Genomic DNA, 24,522 nt, shown 5'->3' with positions numbered 1-24,522 from the left:
ATCTTAGTTATTTCTTGCCTTCTGCTAGCTTTTGAATGTGTTTGCTCTTGCTTCTCTAGTTCTTTTAATTGTGATGTTAAGGTGTCAATTTTAGATCTTTCCTGCTTTCTCTTGTGGGCATTTAGTGCTATAAATTTCCCTCTACACACTGCTTTAAATGTGTCCCAGAGATTCTGGTATGTTGTATCTTTGTTCTCATTGGTTTCAAAGAACATCTTTATTTCTGCCTTCATTTCGTTATGTACCCAGTAGTCATTCAGGAGCAGGTTGTTCAGTTTCCATGTAGTTCAGAGGTTTTGATTGAGTTTCTTAGTCCTGAGTTCTAGTTTGATTGCACTGTGGTCTGAGAGATAGTTTGTTATAATTTCTATTCTTTTACATTTGCTGATAAGTGCTTTGACCAACTATGTGGTCAATTTTGGAATAAGTGCGATGTGGTGCTGAGAAGAATGTATATTCTGTTGCTTTGGGGTGCAGAGTTCTGTAGATGTCTATTAGGTCCGCTTGGTGCAGAGTTGAGTTCAATTCCTGGATATCCTTTTTAACACTCTGTCTCGTTGATCTGTCTAATGTTGACAGTGGGGTGTTAAAGTCTCCCATGATTATTGTATGGGAGTCTAAGTCTCTTTGTAAGTCTCTAAGGACTTGCTTTATGAATCTGGGTGCTCCTGTATTGGGTGCATATATATTTAGGATAGTTAGCTCTTCCTGATGAATTGATCCCTTTATCATTATGTAATGGCCTTCTTTGTCTCTTTTGATCTGTGATGGTTTAAAGTCTGTTTTATCAGAGACTAGGATTGCAACCCTTTCCTTTTTTTGTTCTCCATTTGCTTGGTAGATCTTCCTCCATCCCTTTATTTTGAGCCTATGTGTGTCTCTGCATGTGAGATGGGTCTCCTGAATACAGTAACCTGATGGGTCTTGACTATACAATTTGCCAGTCTGTGTCTTTTAGTTGGACCATTTAGTCCATTTACATTTAAGGTTAATATTGTTATGTGTGAACTTGATCCTGTCATTACGATATTAGCTGGTTATTTTGCTCATTAGTTGATGCAGTTTCTTCCTAGCATTGATGGTCTTTACATTTTGGCATGTTTTTGCAATGGCTGGTACCAGTTGTTCATTTCCACATTTAGTGCTTCCTTCAGGATCTCTTGTAGGGCAGGCCTTGTGTTGGCAAAATCTCTAAGCATTTGCTTGTCTGTAAAGGATTTTATTTCTCCTTCACTTATGAAACTCAGTTTGGCTGGATATGAAATTCTAGGTTGAAAATTCTTTTCTTTAAGAATGTTGAATATTGGCCCCCACTCTCTTCTGGCTTGGAGAGTTTCTGCTGAGAGATCTGCTGTCAGTCTGATGGGCTTCCCTTTGTGGGTAACCTGACCTTTCTCTCTGGCTGCCCTTAACATTTTTTCCTTCATTTCAACTTTGGTGAATCTGATAATTATGTGTCTTGGAGTTGCTCTTCTCGAGGAGTATCTTTGTGGCATTCTCTGTATTTCCTGAATTTGAATGTTGGCCTGTCTTACTAGGTTGGGGAAGTTCTCCTGGATGATATCCTGAAAAGTGTTTTCCGACTTGGTTCCATTTTCCCCCTCACTTTCAGGCACACCAATCAGACGTAGATTTGGTCTTCTCACATAATCCCATATTTCTTGGAGGCTTTGTTCATTTCTTTTTCCTTTTTTTCCTCTAGACTTTTCTTCTCGCTTCATTTCATTCATTTGATCTTAAATCACTGATACTCTTTCTTCCAGTTTATCGAGTCGGTTACTGAAGCTTGTGCATTTGTCACGTAGTTCTTGTGTCATGGTTTTCATCTCTATCAGTTCTTTTAAGGTCTTCTCTGCATTGATTATTCTAGTTATCCATTCATCCATTCTTTTTTCAACGTTTTCAGTTTCTTTGCGCTGGGTACGTAGTTCCTCCTTTAGCTCTGAGACGTTTGATTGACTGAAGCCTTTTTCTCTCAACTTGTCAAAATCATTCTCCGTCCAGCTTTGATCTGTTGCTGTCAACGAGCTGCGTTCCTTTGGAGGGGGAGATGCACTCTGATTTTTTGAATGTCCAGCTTTTCTGCACTGCTTTTTCCCCATCTTTGTGGTTTTCTCTGCCTTTGGTCTTTGATGATGGTGACGTACTGATGGGGTTTTGGTGTGGGTGTCCTTTCTGTTTGTTAGTTTTCCTTCTAACAGTCAGGATCCTCAGCTGCAGGTGTGTTGGAGTTTGCTTGAGGTCCACTCCAGACCCTGTTTGCCTGGGTATCAGCAGTAGAGGCTGCAGAAGATAGAATATTGCTGAACAGCAAGTGTTGCTGTCTGATTCTTGCTCTGGAATCTTCGTCTCAGGAGTGTACCCAGCCATGTGAGGTGTGAGGTGTTGGTCTGCACCTAATGGGGGATGTCTCCCAGTTAGGCTACTCAGGGGTCAGGGACCCACTTGAGCAGGCAGACTGTCCATTCTCAGATCTCAACCTCCGTGCTGCGAGAACCACTGCTCTCTTCAAAGCTGTCAGACAGGGACTTTTACCCCTGCAGAGGTTTCTGTTGTTTTTGTTTAGCTATGCCCTGTCCCCAGGGGTGGAGCCTACAGAGGCCGGCAGGCATCCATGAGTTGTGGTGGGTTCCACCCAATTTGAGCTTCCTGGGGGCTTTGTTTACCTACTTAAGCCTCAGCTATGGTGGGTGCCCCTCCCCCAGCCTCACTGTCGCCTTGCAGTGAGATCTCAGACTGCTGTGCTAGCAATGAGGGAGGCTCTGTTGGCGTGGGACCCTCTGGGTCAGGTGTGGGATATAATATCCTGGTGTACCGTTTGCTAAGACCCTTGATAAAGTGCAGTATTAGGGTGGGAGTTACCTGATTTTCCAGGTGTTGTGTGTCTCAATTTCCCTTGGCTAGGAAAAGGAATTCCCTTCCCCCTTGCACTTCCCAGGTGAGGCAATGGCTTGCTCTGCTTCAGCTCTTGCTGTTCGGGCTGCACCCATGGACCAGCATCGACTGTCTGACACGCCCCAGTGAGATGAACCTGGTACCTCAGTTGAAAATGCAGAAATCACCTGTCTTCTGTGTCACTCATGCTGGGAGTTGGAGGCTGGAGCTGTTCCTATTTGGCCATCTTTGGCACCCATCCCCTAAAAAAGTCGAAGCTTAGAAAATTCTTATGTTTCTTAAAATGATTTTGGGCCGCATTTTTTTTCTTTTTTACACCTGATATCAAATAGTCAAAGTAAAAATCGTTTGGGCTAGTCATGGGACAGAACTGTGAAAGTGGAAAGTTTGTCTTTATTTCTCAAAGAGCAAAGTCTAAAATAATTTGGTAGTAATAATTAAAATGGAATTCTGATACTAATAGAGAATTCTAGAGAGAGAGAGAGAAAAAACTCAAAACAAAAACTTAATGCTTAGCAGAAATTTACCCCAATGATACTTCACTCATTTCCTATCAAGAATCTAAGTATCCTCATATTCTCCCCCTAAAGATGCTTAGCACTTGTCCTGAACTTTATGATGATGTTATGTGATTCACAAAAAGGCATATCTACAATTTATTACAGTACAAAGCTTTAACTGTAACATGGAAATATCTGATGGAGTAATTTCAGGTATCAATTGATAGATATCAAAATAGATGTATTTTGGTATTCACATTTTTCTCTTAAATGACTCCTGGGATGTGACTATCATCTCTGTCTGCATATAAGATTGTCCCTTACATGTCCCTCTTATTGTCAACTGGTATCATTGGCTGGATATACATGCATTTTAAAAAAGGGAGAAAAGCAAGAAAAATTTTGGAGATACAGCCAACAATATTTACCTTTAAAGCCTCATTACTAATCAGGTATGAATTAATTTGTCGATTTCTACTATAACTTCAAAATTAATCAAATCTAATTCAGCCCTTCTCCCCAAACCATTTTGCTATGTAAAAAGTTATCAGCCAGGTATTGTGGTGCATGCCTGTGGTCCGCAATTCTAGGAAGGCTGACGTTGGAGGATCGCTTGAGCCCAGGAGACTGAGGTTAGAGTAAGCTAAGACTGTGCCACTGCACTCCAGACTGGGTAATAGAGCAAGACCCTGTCTCCAAAAGAAAAGAAAGGGAAAATAAAGCAAAGGAAAAAGAAACTGAAAAAAGATAAAGAATTACTGGAATAAAGGAAACAAAGAAATAATGTAGATAATTTAGCTCCTAAGATACATAATTACACAAAGTACTGTTGTTCACTCATTTATGCATATTTGTTAGGTAATTATTTTGTGAATAGCACCTTCTAAATACTTGTTCTATACAGCCTTTTAGGTGTTTCTACTGTAGATATATATCATATGAAGTCTTTTTACAAAATTCTCTGTAAGGATAGATTATAAAAGGAGTTTTCATCCATAGCAAGTTATAATACCTTTTTCAAGTGGCTAAAAGGTTTTAAATACTGTGAACGAGAGAGTGTGTTAGATAGGAAAACAGTGATAAAGTGAGAATAAGCTGTACTCAGATCTCACAATTCCTGGGTCATTTTATTTACCATGCTGCATTAAGTTTGACTTTTAGATTTACATTAAGAAGTTACTTCATGCCTTGAAATTCAGCAAGAAACTTGGATTTACTGTTGAGATTAAATAGAACACAGAAAAAACTTGGTATGTGTATATTCAACTGTGCTTAGATTAGATATATGACATTCCCTTTTCAATGTCATTAATATTAAAAGTAGACAAGGTACCAAAATATTACCTATATTTTAAACATTGACTACTATCTTTTAGGTAACCTTGAAAAATGAAGCTCGCCAATCAATCATATCATCAGTTAATATCTATTTAGGTGAATAATAAACATAAAAGTTAGATATGAAAATTAAAATATGTGAAACTTTGTTTTCTTTACTTTTGTTTCACCTCCTTTAAAAATGAGAACACAGAAAATAAAGCAATATTTCCTTCTTTATAGTATCACTAAAATAATTTTATTTCAACTTTTGGATTTTAAAATACTACGTTTGGTATAATTTTACTCAAGGCTTAATTAAGGTTTTGTAAGTTAGATGTCTAGATTGTCCCCTGGATTCCAGTTGGCCCATGGCAGCACTAAGTGTATTGGATGATACTATCAGGAAAGTACGTAACAGAAGATAATGGAGTTATTTTGCTTAATTCCCTAAAAACATTAGAAAGTGACTGAGATAATAGAATAAATTAAGATTAAGTTACAATTTTATTGGGCTCTTTCACTTTGTCTATCAGGGGATATTTAAATCATATGTAACATCCCCAAGAAAACTCAATTCCCATAACAAGCCCATGAGGCTCCATAAGGGTAGGGACAATGTATTTACCCCTGTATATTTGGTAACCAGCCCAACAGGCTCTCAAAAATCAATAGAATATTGTTTATGAATAAATATAGCACACATATGTTGGGAATAAGGAGTACATTTACATTTCTTATTTTAAAGTAACGGGCTGAAATTTTGATGCTGACCTCCTAAAGGTAGGTTTCAAGAATAAAAGAAAGTCAATTAATTGATGTGAAGATTTATAGTATATAGTTTGTCAATAATCTTTGCAGAATAACATTGAATGATAGAGCAGTTATCTAAAAAGAACAGATTTCTCTCACTTGGTTTGGTGAGAAATATGTTAGATAAAATTTCACCCTAAGTAATAACTAAGTAAAGGTATTTCAGTTCCTCTTGTTCTTCGTCTTCTTTTTCTTCCTTTGTCTTCTTCTTCATCGTCTTCTTTTCTTCTTTTCATCTTCTTCTTTTCTTCTTCACCTTCTTTCTCTTCCTTTTTTTTTTTTTTTTTTTTTTTAGAAGGAGTCTTGCCAGGATGGAGTGCAGTGGCATTATCTCAGCTCACTGCAACCTCCAACTCCTGGGTTCAAGGGCTTCTCCTGCCTCAGCCTCCCAAGTAGCTGAGATTACAGGGATGTGCCATCATACCCAGCTAATTTTTTGTCAGCTAATTTTTTGTACTTTTAGTAGAGATGGAGTTTCACCATGTTGGTCAGGCTGGTTTCAGCTCTTCTTTTGATTTCATAATTTGTCAGAAGAAAAAAGAAGAAGCTTACAAATGAATGAAGTTGCCTTGAATGTGGACTGCTTATGCATCTTCTATGGAAGAAGCATCGGAGTCAAAAATAAGCAGGCATGTGACAGAAAGTAGGAAAAAACAAATTCAGTGTCAACCATTTCAATGATCCCATTTAAAATTATTTGATTTCTAAGAATTGTAATGGGGTACATCAGTGGTATTTTTTAAAAAGGATGTAGATGAGTGGGAAAGTCTCTCTTTTTGCCTTATTCTTGTGTTTGTGTTTTACTCTCCTACTCCCCATGTGAGCATATGCTTAAGTTACAACTGAAGGCTCATAGAGTATCTTGATGTATCCTGATTTCTTTCAGCTGGAAATGGAGTTTGTTGGTTACATCATTGTCTTATTTAAAACATCACAGTTTCACTATTTTTAGAGTGTCTTTTGTTAAAAATTGAGTGATAAGTTGTTTCCTTCTTAAATATTGTTTTGAAAACTGCCCAATTATACTGTCCTCACAGTCTTTTTCTTATGGGGAATCAATCCTTGGTTTCAAGATAAGGATAAAATAAATAGAAATCTGAAGTATAATTTCATTCATGGTATTATTGGACTTTCAGGTAGCCACTGCTTCTTTCTGGCAGTTTAAAATTGCATTTTATTGGGCTTAGATATTTTACAGAGTCCTAATCTTTTTACATAAATAAGAGTGATTTACTTTTCTAAAACATCAAATTTAGTTGCTATATAACCACGAATAGGCAGATTGCTCTGAAATTGTTATGATGCATACTCATCATAGACTATACTTTATTTAATTAGTATAACATCACAACACAGAAAATAGAAAATGTTATAAAGCCCATACCACATATGTTTATATTTTCATTTATCACAAAATAGTGTAGAAACATACATACTTCTTTTGTATTTTATAGACAAGGAATTCTTAATGCAGAGAAAGACTGAAGAATTAAGAGGTTACTCAGAACCATCTTACTCTATGAAATAATAAATGAACAAGAAAAAACATATTAATATGTTACTAGCATGATATATATACATAAGCTAATAAGCAAAGATTTACAGCAACTATTCATTAATATTAACTAGATGATTTACTCAAAATAGGTATTTCTACCAAAGTTAGGTAACAAAACACATACCAAAAGAGGTAGATACTGCATATTGCCCAAACCTAAACTAATCTAAGGAAAAATAACAAATTACAATTTTCACATGTCGTGTTTCGTAGAGTTTCTGAAAATCCTTGAAGATTTTACCAGGAGACAGGTTTGAGACTATTCTCTTAGTAAGACTGTAAGACTGACTTTCATTTTTTTTTCCTGATTCCTGATTTTCATATGCCACTTGTAAATGTAATTTTCATTCTTTAATATCCATTCACTTCACAGTTAATACTTTTCAAGCACCATAGATGACTTGAAATTAAATCACACACATCTTTCTTTTATGCGTTAAAGTGTTAGTAGTAAGGATTAATGGGCTTTATTCTCAGTACCTAGATTATTCTTTGGTAGTAAGTTAGTAACATAGGAACAAATTAACTCTTTTGAACTGACAGGACACTAGTAAACTATATCAGGGACTGAGTTACAATGATCTTAAGTGTGAATTACACTTATGTTCAAATTTATTTACTGTGAGTGATCACAGAGATAGACTTTTCATGTGATTTCCTTTAGACTTACAGTATTTATACTGTTAACAATATATATAGATCTATGTATTCTAGAAAATATCCAGAAATTGGCAGCAAATAATTAAGGCCTCATTTATTTATAATGATTATGATTTAGAGAGTTATGGAAGATACTTTGCCAATTTTTTTTGGAATAACAAACATTTACTCAAAAATGGGTAAGTAATACATAGTCACCCTCCATCCCTTAATGCCTCTTCCTCTCCTTTTGAACAGATGGGTAATGTATGGGCATGGAAGGTGGAAAGGACACAAGGACTGGCCCACCACCTTCTCTGTCCCCCAAGATGACAGCTTATAGAGCAGAGGAGGCAAATAGGTCCCCTTCCCTCCTCTCAAGGTACCATATGGTCACCTAAAGCGCCAGCTCTGTAAGGCCAAATGAAAATTATTGTTTCATCTTAATTAGCAGAACAATTCTCATCTGTGTGCTACGAAAATAGTCACAAACCTGTCTCCTGATAAAATCCTCAAGGATTTTCAGAAACTCTACAAAACATGACATGTAAAAATTGTAATTTGTTATTTTTCCTTAGATTAGTTTAGGTTTGGGTGATACGCAGTTATCTGCCTCTTCTGGTATGTGTTTTGTTACCTAACTTTGGTAGAAATACCTATTTGAGTAAATCACTTAGATAATATGAATGAATAGTTGCTGTAAATATTTGCTTATTAGCTTATATATATATACATATCATGCTAGTAATAAATTACTTTTTTTTTCTTGTTCATTTATTATTTCATAGAGTAGGATTGTACTAAGTAACCTCTTAGTTGTACAGTACAGGTAATACAGAGAGAAGGAAGGCTTCAAGGGAATTGAACTTGGTCCTGTAGAATGGGTGGGATATGAAAAAGCAAAGAGGAAAGAAAAGGGGGTAAGGTATAGAAAAAAAGCAGCATAGGTGAAGCACAGGTACAAGGATGAATATAATCTATGAGAGGAACTGAATAGAGGTCAGTCTGGCAGGAACAAAGAGAGGCAAATAAGCAAAGATTTACAATAACTATTCATTGTCCATCCTCATCATGTGCCTTCTTAAACAAAATAATTAGTAAAATTCTTTCTGGTTGGGCACGGTGGCTCATGCCTGTAATCCCAGCACTTTGTGGGGCCAAGGCGGGTGGATCACAAAGTCAGGAGTTTGAGGCCAGCCTGGCCAACATGGTGAAACCCCGTCTCTACTAAAAATAGAAAAATTAGCCGGGCGCGGTGGCGGGCACCTGTAATCTCAGCTACTCGGGGGGCTGAGGCAGGAGAATCACTTGAACCTGGGAGGCGGAGGTTGCAGTGAGCCGGGATCATGCCACTGCACTCTAGCCTGGGTGACAGAGTGAAACTCCATCTTAAAAAAAAAAAAAAAATCCTTTCTACATGTAGTCTCCAGCTGCTTATATCTGGACTTTAAAATATTCACACATCAGGCTACTTCTGATAATTCTCAGTCTGAATGACATCACTTCAGAAAGTGATCTGCTGTTTGCCCAGTAGAGGAGTTACATATTATTGCCTTTTGAAGGATGATACCTCAAACTGCAGCCTTGACATCTGGCCTATCTTTGAACGGCTTGAGATACAGCTCTTATGAATAATCTTTATCATTCAGAATAACTTTGGACATTCTGACTTTTAGCACTAAACTCCATGGAAAGAGTTTAATTATTTGGGAAATGGGGTTATACAATCTAAACTGCTGTCATTCCAAAGAAATTCTCATGGGTATTTCTATTATTCCCAGAGAAGAATCCTTACAAGCCCTTCCTTTCTTTTCCTTGTCAGTTTCTAGAAGCCAATTTTGATGAGTTTTATATCTGCCATCTGGCCGTACTTTTTTCAAACTCAACTTAATATTTTTTCTCATAAGTTTATAAGTTAGGGTTACACAAAAAGAAAATGAAATTAGTTCTTAGTATTGAAATGAAGACGTTCTATTAATGGCACTGTGTTTTTCCTATCTCTTATGCAGAGAACCTTAAAATGCTGAATTCTTTACCCTTCACATCTAGTTGGTCATTAAATCACATTTTGTCAATAGTGTTTCTGATACGAATTTCTTCCTCCCATTCTCACTGCTACCAACCTACATCAGCCCATCATTTGTCTATCTTAAAATACTATACTATCATGACTGCTTCTTAGCTGGTACTCTTACCTGTAACACCAACCTGATTTAATTAATCTTCCAATGCTAAGTGAGAGATCGATGTTCCTAAAATGCTATTTTCATCAAGTAATCATCGCTGCTTTAAAAACTCTACACTGGCTTCTTATTTCCTATCACATGAAATCTAAATGTCTTTGCATACTTTTGAAGGCTCTCAGTAATTCAGACTAGTCTTGCTTATCTGATCTCATGCTCCAGGAGCCTCTGCTCCTGCCAGGGTGACCTCTCTGCAGCTCCTTTCATAGATTATATTTACTCTTGTGCCTGTGCTTCATCTCTGCTACTTCTCTCCTCTGTATTACCCTCTCTTCTTTCCCCTGTGCTAATTCATATCCCACCCATTCTACAGGGCCATGTTCAATTTCCTTGAAGCCTTCCTTCTCTCTGTATTACCCTGTACTGAACAACTAAGAGGTTACTTAGTGCCATCCTACTCTATGAAATAATAAATGAACAAAGAAAATTATGTTAATATATTACTAGCATTATATATACACATACATATACACAAATTACAACATGCCAGATTCTTTTTAACTTAATTATATTTGCAGGCACTTGAACCCTCTCCAAATATTTAGGTACAAGTATGTTTACTGTAGCAGTATTAGGAAACAACTCAAAACCAGTGGTATAAACTTATCACAGGCAAAGGAGGTATGAAATGCTTTTAATATATCCAACCAGTAGTGCTAAATACATGACACAATTTTTTCGATTAGCTGTCTTTCTCTATATCTTGTAATAACAGTAACAGAGATGAAAATAAAATCAATTTTGTTGCTTTTTTCTTACACTAGTCTACATTTTCCACTAAAATCCTACATCTTTCCAAAAAGTGATAAAATGTTTTAAATTCCATCCAGTAAGTAGTCAGACTAACAAGAAATTTTTTGTATTAATGCTTACAATGAAATGGCAAGAAGAGGTGTTGCCAACTGTAAAAAACAAGTTGAAAGAGTTATTCATACTTGTCACCTTTTTGCCAAAAACTTCCCATAGGTATAGTACTTCGAATGCTATGTTCATATACCTGAAGATTTAAATCACTCACATTAATCGATCAAAGACTCTGGTCCACTATTTTGACATGCTTACTGAGAACAGAGGATGACTGACTATTCTCAAGGAAGTTATTAACTTCTGTCCAAACCTTCTCTCTCAGTCTGTGCAAACCATAGCAGTGAAGCTCTTTGATGGGACACACACTGCCTTTTTCAGCTTCACATCATTCTTTTCTATTAGGATACCAGTGTCTTTGAAAGTTATTAAAAAAGCATGTTTTAAAAGTATAGAAATTTTGAATACAGACTTTCTCAGTATTTGTACCATTGTGTATTGTCTGGAAATTACTAATCAGTGTTTATAGTTTTAAAAGTCTATAAAGAAGTTGACAGTGTTGAAGACACTAACATTTCAAAGTTAATTTTAGCACTATGAATATACACACATTTGTTTTTATCTTTCTTGGGCACATCAGTAAAAATTTTTATTGACAAATAGGCTAAACCCAAATTAAATTCTAGCTATTACTATATATCTTTACAAATTTTGCAACTTAGATCACTCAGAGAATATTATAATATATTTTATAATTAGAGGGCAAGATGAAATGCTACCTTCCTGCTATTAAAAAACAGTACTATATTTCTCTCTTTTCCATGTACTTGAAGGGAGTTAAAAATACACAGTTCCTCAAGGATATCTCTAAAAATAGCCTAATTGTTTTTCTAATTGATCTAGAAACTTCTTCTAACAGTTCTAAATATTCTTTAACTCAAGAATTCCACTTCCAGGAATTTGTTTCCTCTGTAATAATCGCAGCTGGGCGCGGTGGCTCACGCCTGTAATCTCAGCACTTTGGGAGGCCGAGGTGGGCAGATGACGAGGTCAGGAGATGGAGACCATCCTGGCTAACACGGTGAAACCCCGTCTCTACTAAAAATACAAAAAATTAGCTGGGCGTGGTGGCGGGCGCCTGTAGTCCCAGCTACTCCCGAGGCTGAGGCAGGAGAATGGCGTGAACCCGGGAGGCGGAGCTTACAGTGACCCGATATCACGCCACTGCACTCCAGCCTGGGCGACGGAGTGAGACTCCATCTCAAAAATAAATAAATAAAACCAAATTACCTGCTTTTGTCACAGAACTTGCACTCTGGTCTACAAAAAAACAAACAAACAAACAAAAAAACGTATAGGATACAGTTCTGAGATTCAAATTATACTTTTATAAAATTGTGTATTGTCTGGAAATTACTAATCAGTATTTATAGTTTTTAAAGTCTATAAAGAAGTTGACAGTGTTGAAGACACTAACATTTCAAAGTTAAGTTTAGCACTATGAATATACACACATTTGTTTTTATCTTTCTTGGGCACGTCAGTAAAAATTTTTATTCACAAATAGGCTAAATACTTCCCTTAAAATAGTGATTACATTCACCAAATTGTAAAGAAAGACGCTATGGGGAGGAGTAAAAACAGCTTTCATCTGGTTTCAATGAAAACTTGAGGCTTTAAAACAATTTTAATTGTGTATCTATTTTGTTTTCTCCATTAGTGGCCCATCCTTCAAAATCTAGCTGGAGGCCGGGCACAGTGGTTCACGCCTGTAATCCCAGCACTTTGGGAGGCTGAGGCGGGCAGATCACCTGAGGTCGGGAGTTCGTCACCAGCCTGACCAACATGGAGAAACTCCGTCTCTACTAAAAATACAAAATTAGCCGTGGTGGCACATGCCTATAATCCCAGCTACTCGGGAAGCTGAGGCAGGAGAATTGCTTGAACCCAGGAGGGGGAGGTTGCGGTGAACTGAGATAGCGCCATTGCACGCCAGCCTGGGCAACAAGAGCGAAACTCTGTCTCAAAAACAACAAAACAAAACAAAGCAAAAAACAAAAAACAAAATGTAGCTGGAGCCTGATGCAAAAGGACATCTTCTCCAGAAAAAAAAAAATTACAAATCTCTCCTTCAAAAAAACCTTTCATGTGTGGCATTTGACATTTTCTTTTTACTTAACCCAACTAATATGTAGTTTTGCATCTCATTAAAAATAAAACTTAACTGGTTTGTCAGATTCTAGAAAAAAAACTTTAATAACAAAGAGATAAAGTTTTGGAGAAATGTTGAAATATAAAAAGTTCCCAGTTGGGACAAATTTTTAATAACAAATTCAGCCTTGTCTGTTAAGTTACTATATCAACTGGTGTTATAAAATAGCATATACATGGCTGGGCATGGTGGCTCACGCCTGTAATCCCAGCACTTTGGGAGTCCCAGGTGGGCAGATCACAAGGTCAGGAGACCAAGACCATCCTGGCTAACATGGTGAAACCCCGTCTCTACTAAAAACAAAAACAAAAACAAAAACAAACAAAAAATTAGCCAGGCGTGGTGGCAGGCGCCTGTAGTCCCAGCTACTTGGGAGGCTGAGGCAGGAGAATGGCGTGAATCCGAGAAGCAGAGCTTGCAGTGAGCTGAGATTGTGCCACTGCACTCCAGCCTGGACTACAGAACCAGACTCTGTCTCAAAAAAAAAAGAAAAGAAAAGAAAAGAAAAGAAGTACAAGTCCACTTTGCCTTTCCAAGTGCCTTCTCACTGTAGTATAGCAATAATTCTAAACATAGCATAACAAATTCCTTATCAGGAATAATAGTCATTCTGTGTAAAATGCATTTAGTTGATAGGTTTTGCTGTGTGTAGCATTTCTTAGAAAAAAAAAAACAAATATACAACTACATTGACTAGAGAGGCTTGATTATGAGACACTAATATTTAGTCAAATTATTAAGAAATCATATTTTAAGTTATCACATTTTTGGTGATTCTTCTTTCTCTATAACTTTAACAACATTTGATATGTCATAGTCTCTTAGAAATACTATGATAAAGAAGCCATTAAGCGTATCCTCTACTTTTTCCCATTTATTCTCTCTCTCATTGAGGAATATTCAATACACATCATAGAGGAACAAATTTAACTGAATGAGTTCTCTTTAATTTCAACAATTACTATGGGCACAAAACAATATAAAATTTTCACTGGGTATCTTTATTGTTAATTCATCAGGTCCAACTTTTTTTATGGACAAGTAGGCTATATGCATAATCCTTTAATGTACAATTTCAAAGTTCAGAAAGCTCTGAAAAACAAAAGGTACTTTGATAAGTTTGCTGCACTCCTGTTGCAGCAAAACCTGACTTGATTTAAGGTGACAATTCACATATATCTCATTGCAAAAATATTCATGTGTTTGATTATAGGGTGCTTTCTGGAACAACATCCCTTTATAAGATTTGGAAAATTCTGAATTATGAAACACATATAAACCCAAGGGTTTTAAGTGAGGGATATCGATTCGATTAGATTCTATGTTATTCCTTTAGTAGGTGAACAATATTGTTCATGTGCCGTAGCAAATTCAGTATTTTAAAATCATATTTTTGGAGGTTCTAAAATTGAAGATATTACACTCTATGGTACACTCTAAAAAGTAATAAAGACTTACAGCAACATAGCCCAAAGAGTTAATGGAATATATGGTTTTCACAATGATAACACCTTCCTTGATTCACCCAAGTTGGAGACAGACGTCCTTTCTAAGTGTTCCCACATACTATACACTTCCCCTATTATGATTGCTGTTTACTAGTCAGTGTCCCTTGCTAGACTGTATGCTCAGTGATGTCAGATGCTGCTGCCTTGAATTATATTTTACCAGTAATTCTCAGTGCTTGCCTCACTGCTTGGTGCATAGCACATGCTTGATTAAAATAATAATTGAATTGGAGGGCAGAAGAAGTAAGTTTCAAAGAATTCTCTAAGTACCTTCAAATAACTCAAGGTAGGACAGGAACTACTCTCATTCAACTTCCATCCTTTCATTATTTAAGGACCCCTTTTATTCTTATTTCACCAAAATATTTTAGCAGCTGTCCATTCATGCTCATTTTATTTCCAGTTTGTGTTTTTTTTTTTTTTGGTAGTCTTTCATGTTAATGATTATACATCCCTTGTCCTTTTAAAGTAAGCTTCAGGCCCGGTGCGGTGGCTCACACTTGTAATCCCAGCACTTTGGGAGGCCAAGGCAGGTGGATCACGAGGTCAGGAGTTCAAGACCATGCTGACCAAGATGGCGAAACCCTGTTTCTACTAAAAATTAAAAAAAAATTAGCCAGGTATGGTGGTGGGTGCCTGTAATTCCAGCTACTCGGGAGACTGAGGCAGAAAATTGCTTGAACCTGGGAGCCAGAAGTTGCAGTGAGCTGAGATCGCGCCACTGTACTCCACCCTGGGTGACACAGCGAGACTCCATCTCAAAAAAAAAAAAAAAAAAGAAAAAGAAAAACTAAGATGTCAAGACGAACATCCACCTGGATGTTTTACATACTACTGAAATTTACATACTACTGAAATTCAACCTGCTAAAGATGTCATTCCATTTCACTCTGTTCTTCCTCCAGTCTTCCAAATCTCAGTAAATGGTATTCCCATCTATCAGACTGTTCAAGACAATTATCTGGGAGCTCTCCTCGACACCCTGTATCTTTCCAGAAAGTCTACTGTCCAAATTTATCTCATCTCACTATTTCTCTCAATCTCCCCCCACCAACATCCAAGTTATCACAATTTCTCATCAGTTCTATTTCTTCCTAGTGAGTCTCTCTATTTCTACTCTTGTCTCATTCCAATTATCTTCCACATAGTAGTCAGTGTTAGTCTTTTAAAAATGCAAATCAGAATATATCCCAGATTGAAATCCATCAACAACTTCCACTGTTGTAAGATAAAGTCAAAAAATGGGAAATAACAGACAAAAACCACCACGGGAGTTAAATGGTTCTATAAGATCTGACTCTGCATACTACTCCATCCTCTTTTTTGCTCCAAGCAGCCATTATTTTGCTGCAAAAATCTTCCTTCAGTTTCTCCAACAAGCCAAGTTATTTGCTTCGGCTTCCATACAGGCTATTTCTCCAGGCTAATTCCTATTTATACTTCTGGTCTTAGCTTAGATAAACACCTCTTCCCTTACCACAAATCTAAATCTACCTGTTATACTTTCCTAGCGTTCCTAGGAATTTTTCCTCATCATATTAAATGAATTTATAATTATATACTTACGTGTATGAATATTTTAATATGTCTCTCCTGAAAGATTTACTTTATGAGGTAAAGGTACAGTGAGGTCAAGATACAGTTTGAGTTTGTTCATCAGTGCCTAACACAGTGCCTGGAACACACAGAATATGTTTTAAAAAAATCTGTTGAATTAGGACATGAATACAATTGATCAACATCTAACTATTATAATTACTAAATAGAAAAATATTTAAATCATGACCTGTTTTGAATGTGCAACAATCTTTCTGCTTTTATCCATTAGGAATTTTTCTCTTTCATCTTTTTTATTTGGAATGAAATAGATTTGTATTTGAGATCTGGAAAAAAAAGTCTAATATTTATATTTGGCTTAGCTATTATAACTCACCTATTTACTTCCTGAGATATCTGTAATGATTTGTGTTTAAATTTTCACTTTACAATAACTAATTAGGATACTTAGATCACCATTTAAAAATACAAACAACCACTTCCAGTAGTCAAAAGGGGTATTTCTAAAGGGACAAAATCTATCACAAAACAGTATCAAAGCTAAGTTTTATCATAAAAGTATGGACTCATTAAATAATTAGGCAGACAGATAGGCTAGCTATCATACTTAGAACTTGACCCAAATTCTAATGAGTAATGAAACTTGTTCATTAAGCAGGAATTAAAAAAAAAAAAAGCAAGGTGACATGACTGCTAACATAAATCTTTGATGCACTGATCTGATTCCTTTCTAAAGACATTTACTTAGGGTAGAGTTTATTGTGTTTAAATTGTTACTTAAATGCTATTTTAAAGTTCTTTATTTTTGTTTTCATATGATATAGAAAATGTATGAAACCAATATAAAATTCAATTACTAAGGATAAAAATTGTATTAATGGGTCCCGGTTTCACTCCCTAAGTAAGAAAATAGGATTCATATCTATTAATTTGTCACTAACATGTAGCTCTCCAGAATAACTATGTATTCCTAGGACACAAACATTTTTATTATTTTACTATTCACTGGATTCATTATTCAAAAAATTATGAGCAATAATACAACCAATTTATACTACACAATAAATTATGTATTCTATGAAAGTCAAATATTTTCAGAGTCAATATAATCAAAACATACTTTTTTTGGACTCATGTGTTCACTCACAGTTTGCTTTTAACTGCTTCATAGAGATGGCAGTTTACACATTACAATGAGGTTTTATTGATTTATCAGTTACACAGTATAATAAGCATTCTCAGTAAACTGGAAAAGCTAGCTCTGAGGCTAGTATCATACAATAGTAAGTTGCAGAATACTTCAGAGCAAATCAGAAGGTTGGCATAAGGAAAAGATATATGGTGTAAACTAGACTAGCAAAGACTAATATTTAGTAAGTCCGCTAACATAAACAAATTAGGTTTTTAAGTTGTACACTTTGTCCATGATGGGAAAAATGTTTACTTAGTATTTTATGTTATATGGTCAACTATTCTATATCAAACTATTAAATTTCTTTTTTGGGAAAATGTTTTCTTATTTGAAGACATGTAAAGTAACATTTAACATTAATATGATGTAACAAATACTTTTGCTAGCAAACAAGTCCTTTCTTTCAATAATGTATCTGAATTTAACTAGCTCAGATAACTTGACTTTTGCAATGTATTTGTTAATAAATAATAAAAATATTAAAAATTTTTTTAGTATTTTAAAATAAATACTTTTAAACAATAAAATGTGTTAAATTGGTAAGAGAGTAAAAGGGTTGAGCAAAAACTACACAATAAAATTCTCTAAAGCATCATGTAAAAATTTTGTAATTTAAAAATGTAAAGATCATGTAGGCAAAGGTGGTAATGTTCTCTGTTATATTATTGAAGCCAAAGAATATATATATATTTATTTACTTTTTCTTTAGATAAAGTCTTAGTCTGTTGCCCAGGCTGGATTGCAGTGGCATTATCTTGGCTCACTGCAACCTCCACCTTCTGGGTTCAAGCAACAAAGAATAAAATTTTTATTAAAGTTTTTTTGCTTTTTAAAATGGAATAGTTTGAGGACTTCTAAGAGCCTACAAATGAGCAAAGTGGAGTACTGGAAGAGATCCGCAGAGCAATTCATGACTCAATCAGCTGACTGAGTTGTTTGTCATTCAGCTGAACAGAACTGGCCAACATGTTGTTTTAGATAATAATTTTTTTCTTTCTTAGTTGTAACTTGTTTAATTTCCATCCCTAATAGGCCATTGAAGAAGTAAAGCAAGCAGAAAGTATATGGATGTTGAAATACAAATTAATGAGGAGCATAAAAATAAATCTGTAAATTCACCTCAGGATTCTCTTCACGAGATCTATAAATTGTGTTCATTTGATCCCACTACTCACATTACCCATTATGTAGCTGCTTCTTAAAAAAAGAAGTTAAAGAGAGAACATATTAGAACAAAAATATTCAATTTAGTTTTTCATATACTGGCATAAAGGCCAAAACACCCACAATGTGCTATTTGTGAAAATATTCTAGAAAATAGAGGCTCTATTGTTTTATTTTAAAAGTAAAATGTGGCTGGGCACAGTGGCTCATGCCTATAATCCCAGCACTTTGGGAGACCAAGGCGGGTGGATCACCTGAGGTCAGGAGTTCAAGACCAGCCTGGCCAACATGGTGAAAGCCCATCTCTACTAAAAATACAAAAATTAGCTGGGCATGGTGGTGGGTGCCTGTAATCCCAGCTACTCTGGAGGCTGAGGCAGGAGAATCACTTGAACCTGGGAGGCGGAGGTTGCAGTAAGCCGAGATCTCGCCACTGGACAACAGAGCGAGACTCCATCTCAAAAAAAAAAAAAAAAGTAAAATGTTAAGAATTCCAAATATCACCTCACAAGCAGTTATTTAATGTCATAATATGTTATCAAATTTTAATCTACTTTCTTATTTATATTCAGACCCTAAACTCAACTTAATATTACATTATAAAATTTAACAAATTATGATTTTTCTTATATAGCTGAAGTCAAACACCATGTGATGTTACATAAGTATTAAAGATTGTGGTAAATAAAATTTATAAAACAATCAATGCAAGTTAACTTCTTTATCTTATACCAATGCAAAAAAGGATGTTTAAAACACTACATAGAGAATATATACTGGAGAGATTCAAGAGGCAAGAAAGATTGGGAAATGTTGCTTTCACATTGCTAAAGGTTTTGATCATTTTAAACCCAGAAAAGTTTCAATTAATGATGGAGGAGGTGAGTCACTGATTTTTATACTGCCAATGAAATGCAGCAAGCTAGAATAACTGGTTAGTTTTATTAAGGTATCTTATTAAGATGGCTTATTAAGCTACTCACTATTGTTTTCATAGGGCTTTAGGCAGATACTAAACTTTAAAATGTAGGATTCGTTCCTTCCTAACTTTCATAAAAGTCATATATAATTAGCACTGAATGAAATTTTCTAATGTCAACATTTCAAATTTTGATTAACAGGGAATACAAATCAACCTAACTCAAGTTTAATTCAAAAGACAGGCAACATCCTTTGGGAGACTAGTAGAGATAATATATCAATGCAACTTCAAATTTTAGACTAAGCCATGGGCCTACAAAGTAAAAGTAATATTCAACTTATTAAGCTGGCATCATCACAGTCATTTTCCCTACCTCTTTTAACTATGATTCATAAAAACCATACATTCTCATCTTTAGGTCAACATTTAAGGTCTCGAAAGCAATCGGGCCCTATTGATAGATATGATGATTGATATACATAGAGTATAAAAGATGATTGAAATAAAGATAAAGTAACAGTTGATAAAAGTGATGCAGGTTCCAAACATGAATTGAGATACAGAAATTTAGACAGTGGTAAGGTTTACGGACACCATATAATTAAAAACCTGGCCAAATTCTGTAAGGTGGAAAGAACCACGATAGTTCAAGTTTACGATATTACTATCATTTCTAAACATAAAATACCATTCAATAGAAATCATACAAGTTAGGATAACTTAGCAAGTTATCATTATCATTCTTATTTTTAAAGAGAATAAACTAGGAGTGTCTTTTATTCCCCTGTAACAGTATTTTTTTCCCCCCTGTAATAGTGTCTTTTTCATCTTTTATTGGGTATTCAAGGCTAGAACTAGAGTGAGGTGAATGAGGCACTCATCTCAGGTTGAAATTTAAAAGGATGTAAAAGAAAGTAATCAAGATGAGGAATATGTTAATAAAAATAGTTTTGAAAATCACAACACAAAAACTTCATGAGAAAAATATCAAAATTTTAAATAAGGAAAGGATCAATACCTAGTCTAATACTGACAAAGTCTCTAAAGCAAAACTTCTTTACCTCATAGTTTCTTTAAAAGATGACTTCTGATAAAGGGTTGAGTGGTTTAGGTCTATCTGCTATCATTTACATAAGCACAGAATACATGAGTGAGAAAAATACCCAAAGTAAATTTTAATAATAAATCCCTAAATATTGTTCTAAGGCAGTTGATATCCTAAACCCCTATGTCTAAACCCACCCTGATTTCTAAGCTCTAAACTCCTTAGTTATACTAAGTAAGCTCTCTGAAACTATTTAGACTGACTGATTCTAGTACCAAGGTTGCTTCTTTTAACTAATTTTATAGCTGATTAATGGTCTTTGCTTGAATTAATTATGCTGGAAGTTACAAGGTACTGATTTTCTAATTGTATCACTCTCTCTATATTTATTAACTGACATTATTCTGTACAAAAGGCTTTTTCCTCTTTATCCTTCATCTCTTGTTTTTGAATATGTTTGTAGACTCTAAGATGTAAAAGTTCAATATTTTGTAATCAAATAGAGTTTATTTTTTCGACTCACAAATCATCCCAAATTTGGTCAGTGGAAACCTTTTCACGCTGGCTTATGTGTCCTTTCTATACAACCCCGTTAATCTTTGAGCATTTGCTTGTTTCTTGGCACAAAAAGACATCCCAGACTACTCTGCATTTTACCTGACCTAGAAGCTTGGTACTTTTTAATGGGAAATGGTACTTAGAAACTAAAATCTGGATGCTAGATATGTCTACTGCTTTTAAGCCCTTTTCAGTTGACACAGCTAAGAAAAATATGTATATATTTAAAATCATGCAGGCGCGGTGGCTCATGCCTGTAATTCCAGCATTTTCGGAGGCCAAGGTAAATGGAACACTTGAAGCCAGGAGTTCAAGACCAGCCTGGAGAACATGGCAAAAACCCATCTCTACTAAAAATACAAAAATGAACTGGGTGTGTTGGTATGTGCCTGTTATACCAGCTACTCAGAAGGCTGAGGCAGAAGAACCGCTTGAACCCGGGAGGCGGAAGTTGCGGTGAGCCGAGACCCTGCCACTGCACTCCAAAGTGAGACTCTGTCTCAAAAAATAAATAAGGAAAATCAAATCATGAGATTCATTTTGATATTTCTAATTCAAATGTAATATTTCAGTTTCTATTTCCTAATTCCATTTATTTTATGGTGGAAATCTTGGTTCCTAATAACATTTATTTATTTATTTGCTCAGTTCAACAATATACATAAAATCATTTCAAAATGTTAATACTAGTAGGACTAATAACTGTTAACATAGTGAGTAAACTTTAAAATTTCTTTGCATGTATTTCTATTCTTAGACTATATGCCACTAAGGATGTATAGTCAGAGTATGATGATCAAAAGATACTTTTCTGTATTTTATCAATTCTCTATACAGTTAGGTATATTTATTCCTATTTATAGTCACTTTTAGGGCTTTCTTTTTATCTTTTTAATTTGATTTCAATTTCTAAATATGTAAAAGATTTACATGACTCAAAAGTCAAAACTGTACAAAAGGGCATACTCAGAAAAGTTGCACTCCCATCTGTGCCTGTATCTCTTTCCCTTATACCTCCAAAGGTAATCATTTTAGTTTCTGGCTGATCTTTCCTGTTCTTTTATTCTTATTTCTCACACAAAAGGCAGTAAATGAGAAGCACTTGATTTTTTTTCAGTTAGCAATCTGTCCTGGAAATCACTCAATATCAGTTTATAGGTATTGTTCTTATTCTTTTTTACAGCTGCATTGTATTACACTATGTGCATGTACCATCATTTATTTAACTTCTCTCCTATTTGGGTTATTTTTATTTGCTATTAAAAACAATACTGTAATTCTTATGTTGCTTCATATGCATGGAGGTTTATATTCAGGATAGAGTCCTAAAAGTGATTCTTCCTTAGTCAAAGGGCAAATGCATATGTGCTATTGTTAGATATTGCCAAATTCTCCTCCACAGGGGTTTTACCATTTCACGTTCTCACCAGTAATGTATGAGAATGCACAGAACCCTCTTTACTTCCAGTTTCAAGATATATGTAAAGAATCCCTTTCAAAAGTTACATGGTTCTTGTATCGTTTCTGAGGCTACAATATAATTTTTTTCCCTTTTTGTTTCCAAACAAGTGATCATAATGTTTTAATTAAAAATATATAAGTTGAAGATATTAAACAGCTGATGTTTGCAGAGCACATTATACTTTTCAAAGCACTTTTATGCACATGTATTTCATTTGATCCTTATAGCCATGTTTTGAAGTAGATTAGAGCAAGTATGTCTTCCAGATGAGAACATTGAGAGCAAATTTAATGATTTGTATATACCTAGTTAATGACAGTTGAGGGTCCTGTTAGTTCACTAATTATTTTTACTAGATACTAAGTTGCCTCCCCTTTAACTTTCAATTTTAGTGTCTTAATTTTCTATATTTTAGTGTAACTTGCTAGATACAAATATTAGGAATGCAGACCTAATCATTATATTTACCTCATAAATGGCAGAAACAAGAAAGCTATTATTGAGTTATTGAGCTTGTATTTTATTTTGGAGAATAAAGCTTCATTTGTTTGGTTTAGCTTAAATATTTTATAAACTACAAGTGCTAACCAAGTACAATATAGTTTATTCTAAAAAAATACAGCATATTTCAATTTAAAGAAAGACTTAGTAATGTAAAATAAGTAACAGCTTAAACACAATGAATTATATTTTAATACATAAGCAATTGCTGTACATTTCTAAAGTCATAGCAAATAAAGTAAAAAGTAGCCAAAATGTAATTTCAGGACTGAATTAAAGTTCAAAGTCTTCCTTTGTTCTAAACAATGTCTCCTTGCATTCTGTGAAAAGGTGAGAGAAAAAGTTCTGTTCTGAGAATAAAATGTTTGAACTATATTTTAATTAGATTGATTCGTCCTTGAGAAAGGCAACATATATTTATCCTATCAAGCGTACTTCAAGAAAATATTAAAGAATGACATTAACAAATATAAACTGAGAGTCCTCAAATCAGAAGAAATGAAATCATTGAGCATAAATATAAACTCCAATTTTGGCCTCTTTTTCATAATGTAAACTGGACTCCATAAAACACAATCTGTATGTTAAAGATGCCATTTATTTTTCAGGTTGAAAAATAACAAAAAGACTTTAGACCCACATATAAAAGGTACTCTTTTTATCCTTTTCTGAGACACTGACCTGTATACTCATTTAAAAATGAACACCACATCTTTACGTTATTAAATCTTTGTTTTGATCTATTAGTATTCACCAAAGTGCCATTTTATAAAACCCCACACTGAATAGACAAGGCTGGAGGTGACCATCTGCAGCTTTAGAGTCTGCATTTGAATTGATGAAAAGAGCTTTGTGTTTTCATTGCCAAGTTTGATTCTTCCAGTCATTAGGAATTCCCCTCAGATCGCATCAATGAAGCCGGACTCTCTTACACCCATGTGTTAAATTCTCTTCTCCTCATGGTTTCCTTTGCCAGCTCTTCTCAAGAATGACTACTGGGTCTTAAACACATTCTTCTCACAGCTGTGTTAAAAAAGAGCATCAGAAAGTCTTCCTAAAACCCATATGTGTATCTGGTCAGTTCTCTGTCCTAGGGTCACCTTACATTGTGGTGTGATTATACAGAGATTCATTCTTGTTCTTGAACTGTGCTACTCCCATCATTCTGGGAAAGATTTAGGCCCTCTGAGAGTCAGTACTAGAGAACTTCTTGGAAGTTATGTGAAATACACATAACTTAGCTAAAAAGGCAGATTAGTTTAACTTAAGAAAGATCTTTCAAGACACTAAAAATTTTTTATGTTATTTTTACCATTATATAGCTTGTTATATGGCACACAGTAACAGAAAGAGATACAATATATGCTTATACATATACACAGGATAGTGTTGTTTGAGGCAAAGGAAAAACTAAAAAGATGATGATGTTCTAAGAACTATTAGTTTGTATTCTATAAACGCCAAAGCAACTTAAAAAATTAAAATTAGTTTAGTAGGTTCCAAAATATCATTTACATGGAATTTGTAGAATTTTTTTTTTTTCACTTTTGGTCAGTCTTCCTATAGAAAGACCTGCTAAAGTATTCTACAGTAGTATAACTTATTTTTTTCATTATATTTAGGTTAAGAAGT

The 24,522-nt window shown here is 34.9% G+C and overlaps 1 protein-coding gene across 16 annotated transcripts in view; it reads right to left on the bottom strand.

Moving 5' to 3' along the window:
• MIPOL1 (mirror-image polydactyly 1) overlaps positions 1 to 24,522 on the bottom strand; it is a 403,522-nt gene that overhangs the window by 48,558 nt on the left and 330,442 nt on the right. Inside the window, exon 13 of one of the 16 annotated variants that reach the window (XM_045396309.3) lies at positions 22,897 to 23,913. The exons of the other annotated variants lie outside the window; for them this stretch is intronic. Coding sequence (XP_045252244.2) covers positions 23,883 to 23,913 — 31 coding nt within the window. The 3' untranslated portion in view covers positions 22,897 to 23,882. Of the gene's footprint in view, positions 1 to 22,896; positions 23,914 to 24,522 lie in introns of those variants that run through there. 16 annotated transcript variants of the gene reach the window in all.

Source organism: Macaca fascicularis, chromosome 7, assembly GCF_037993035.2.
Source record: "Macaca fascicularis isolate 582-1 chromosome 7, T2T-MFA8v1.1".
Taxonomy (NCBI): domain Eukaryota; kingdom Metazoa; phylum Chordata; class Mammalia; order Primates; family Cercopithecidae; genus Macaca; species Macaca fascicularis.
This window is presented reverse-complemented; position numbering and strand designations above follow the sequence as displayed.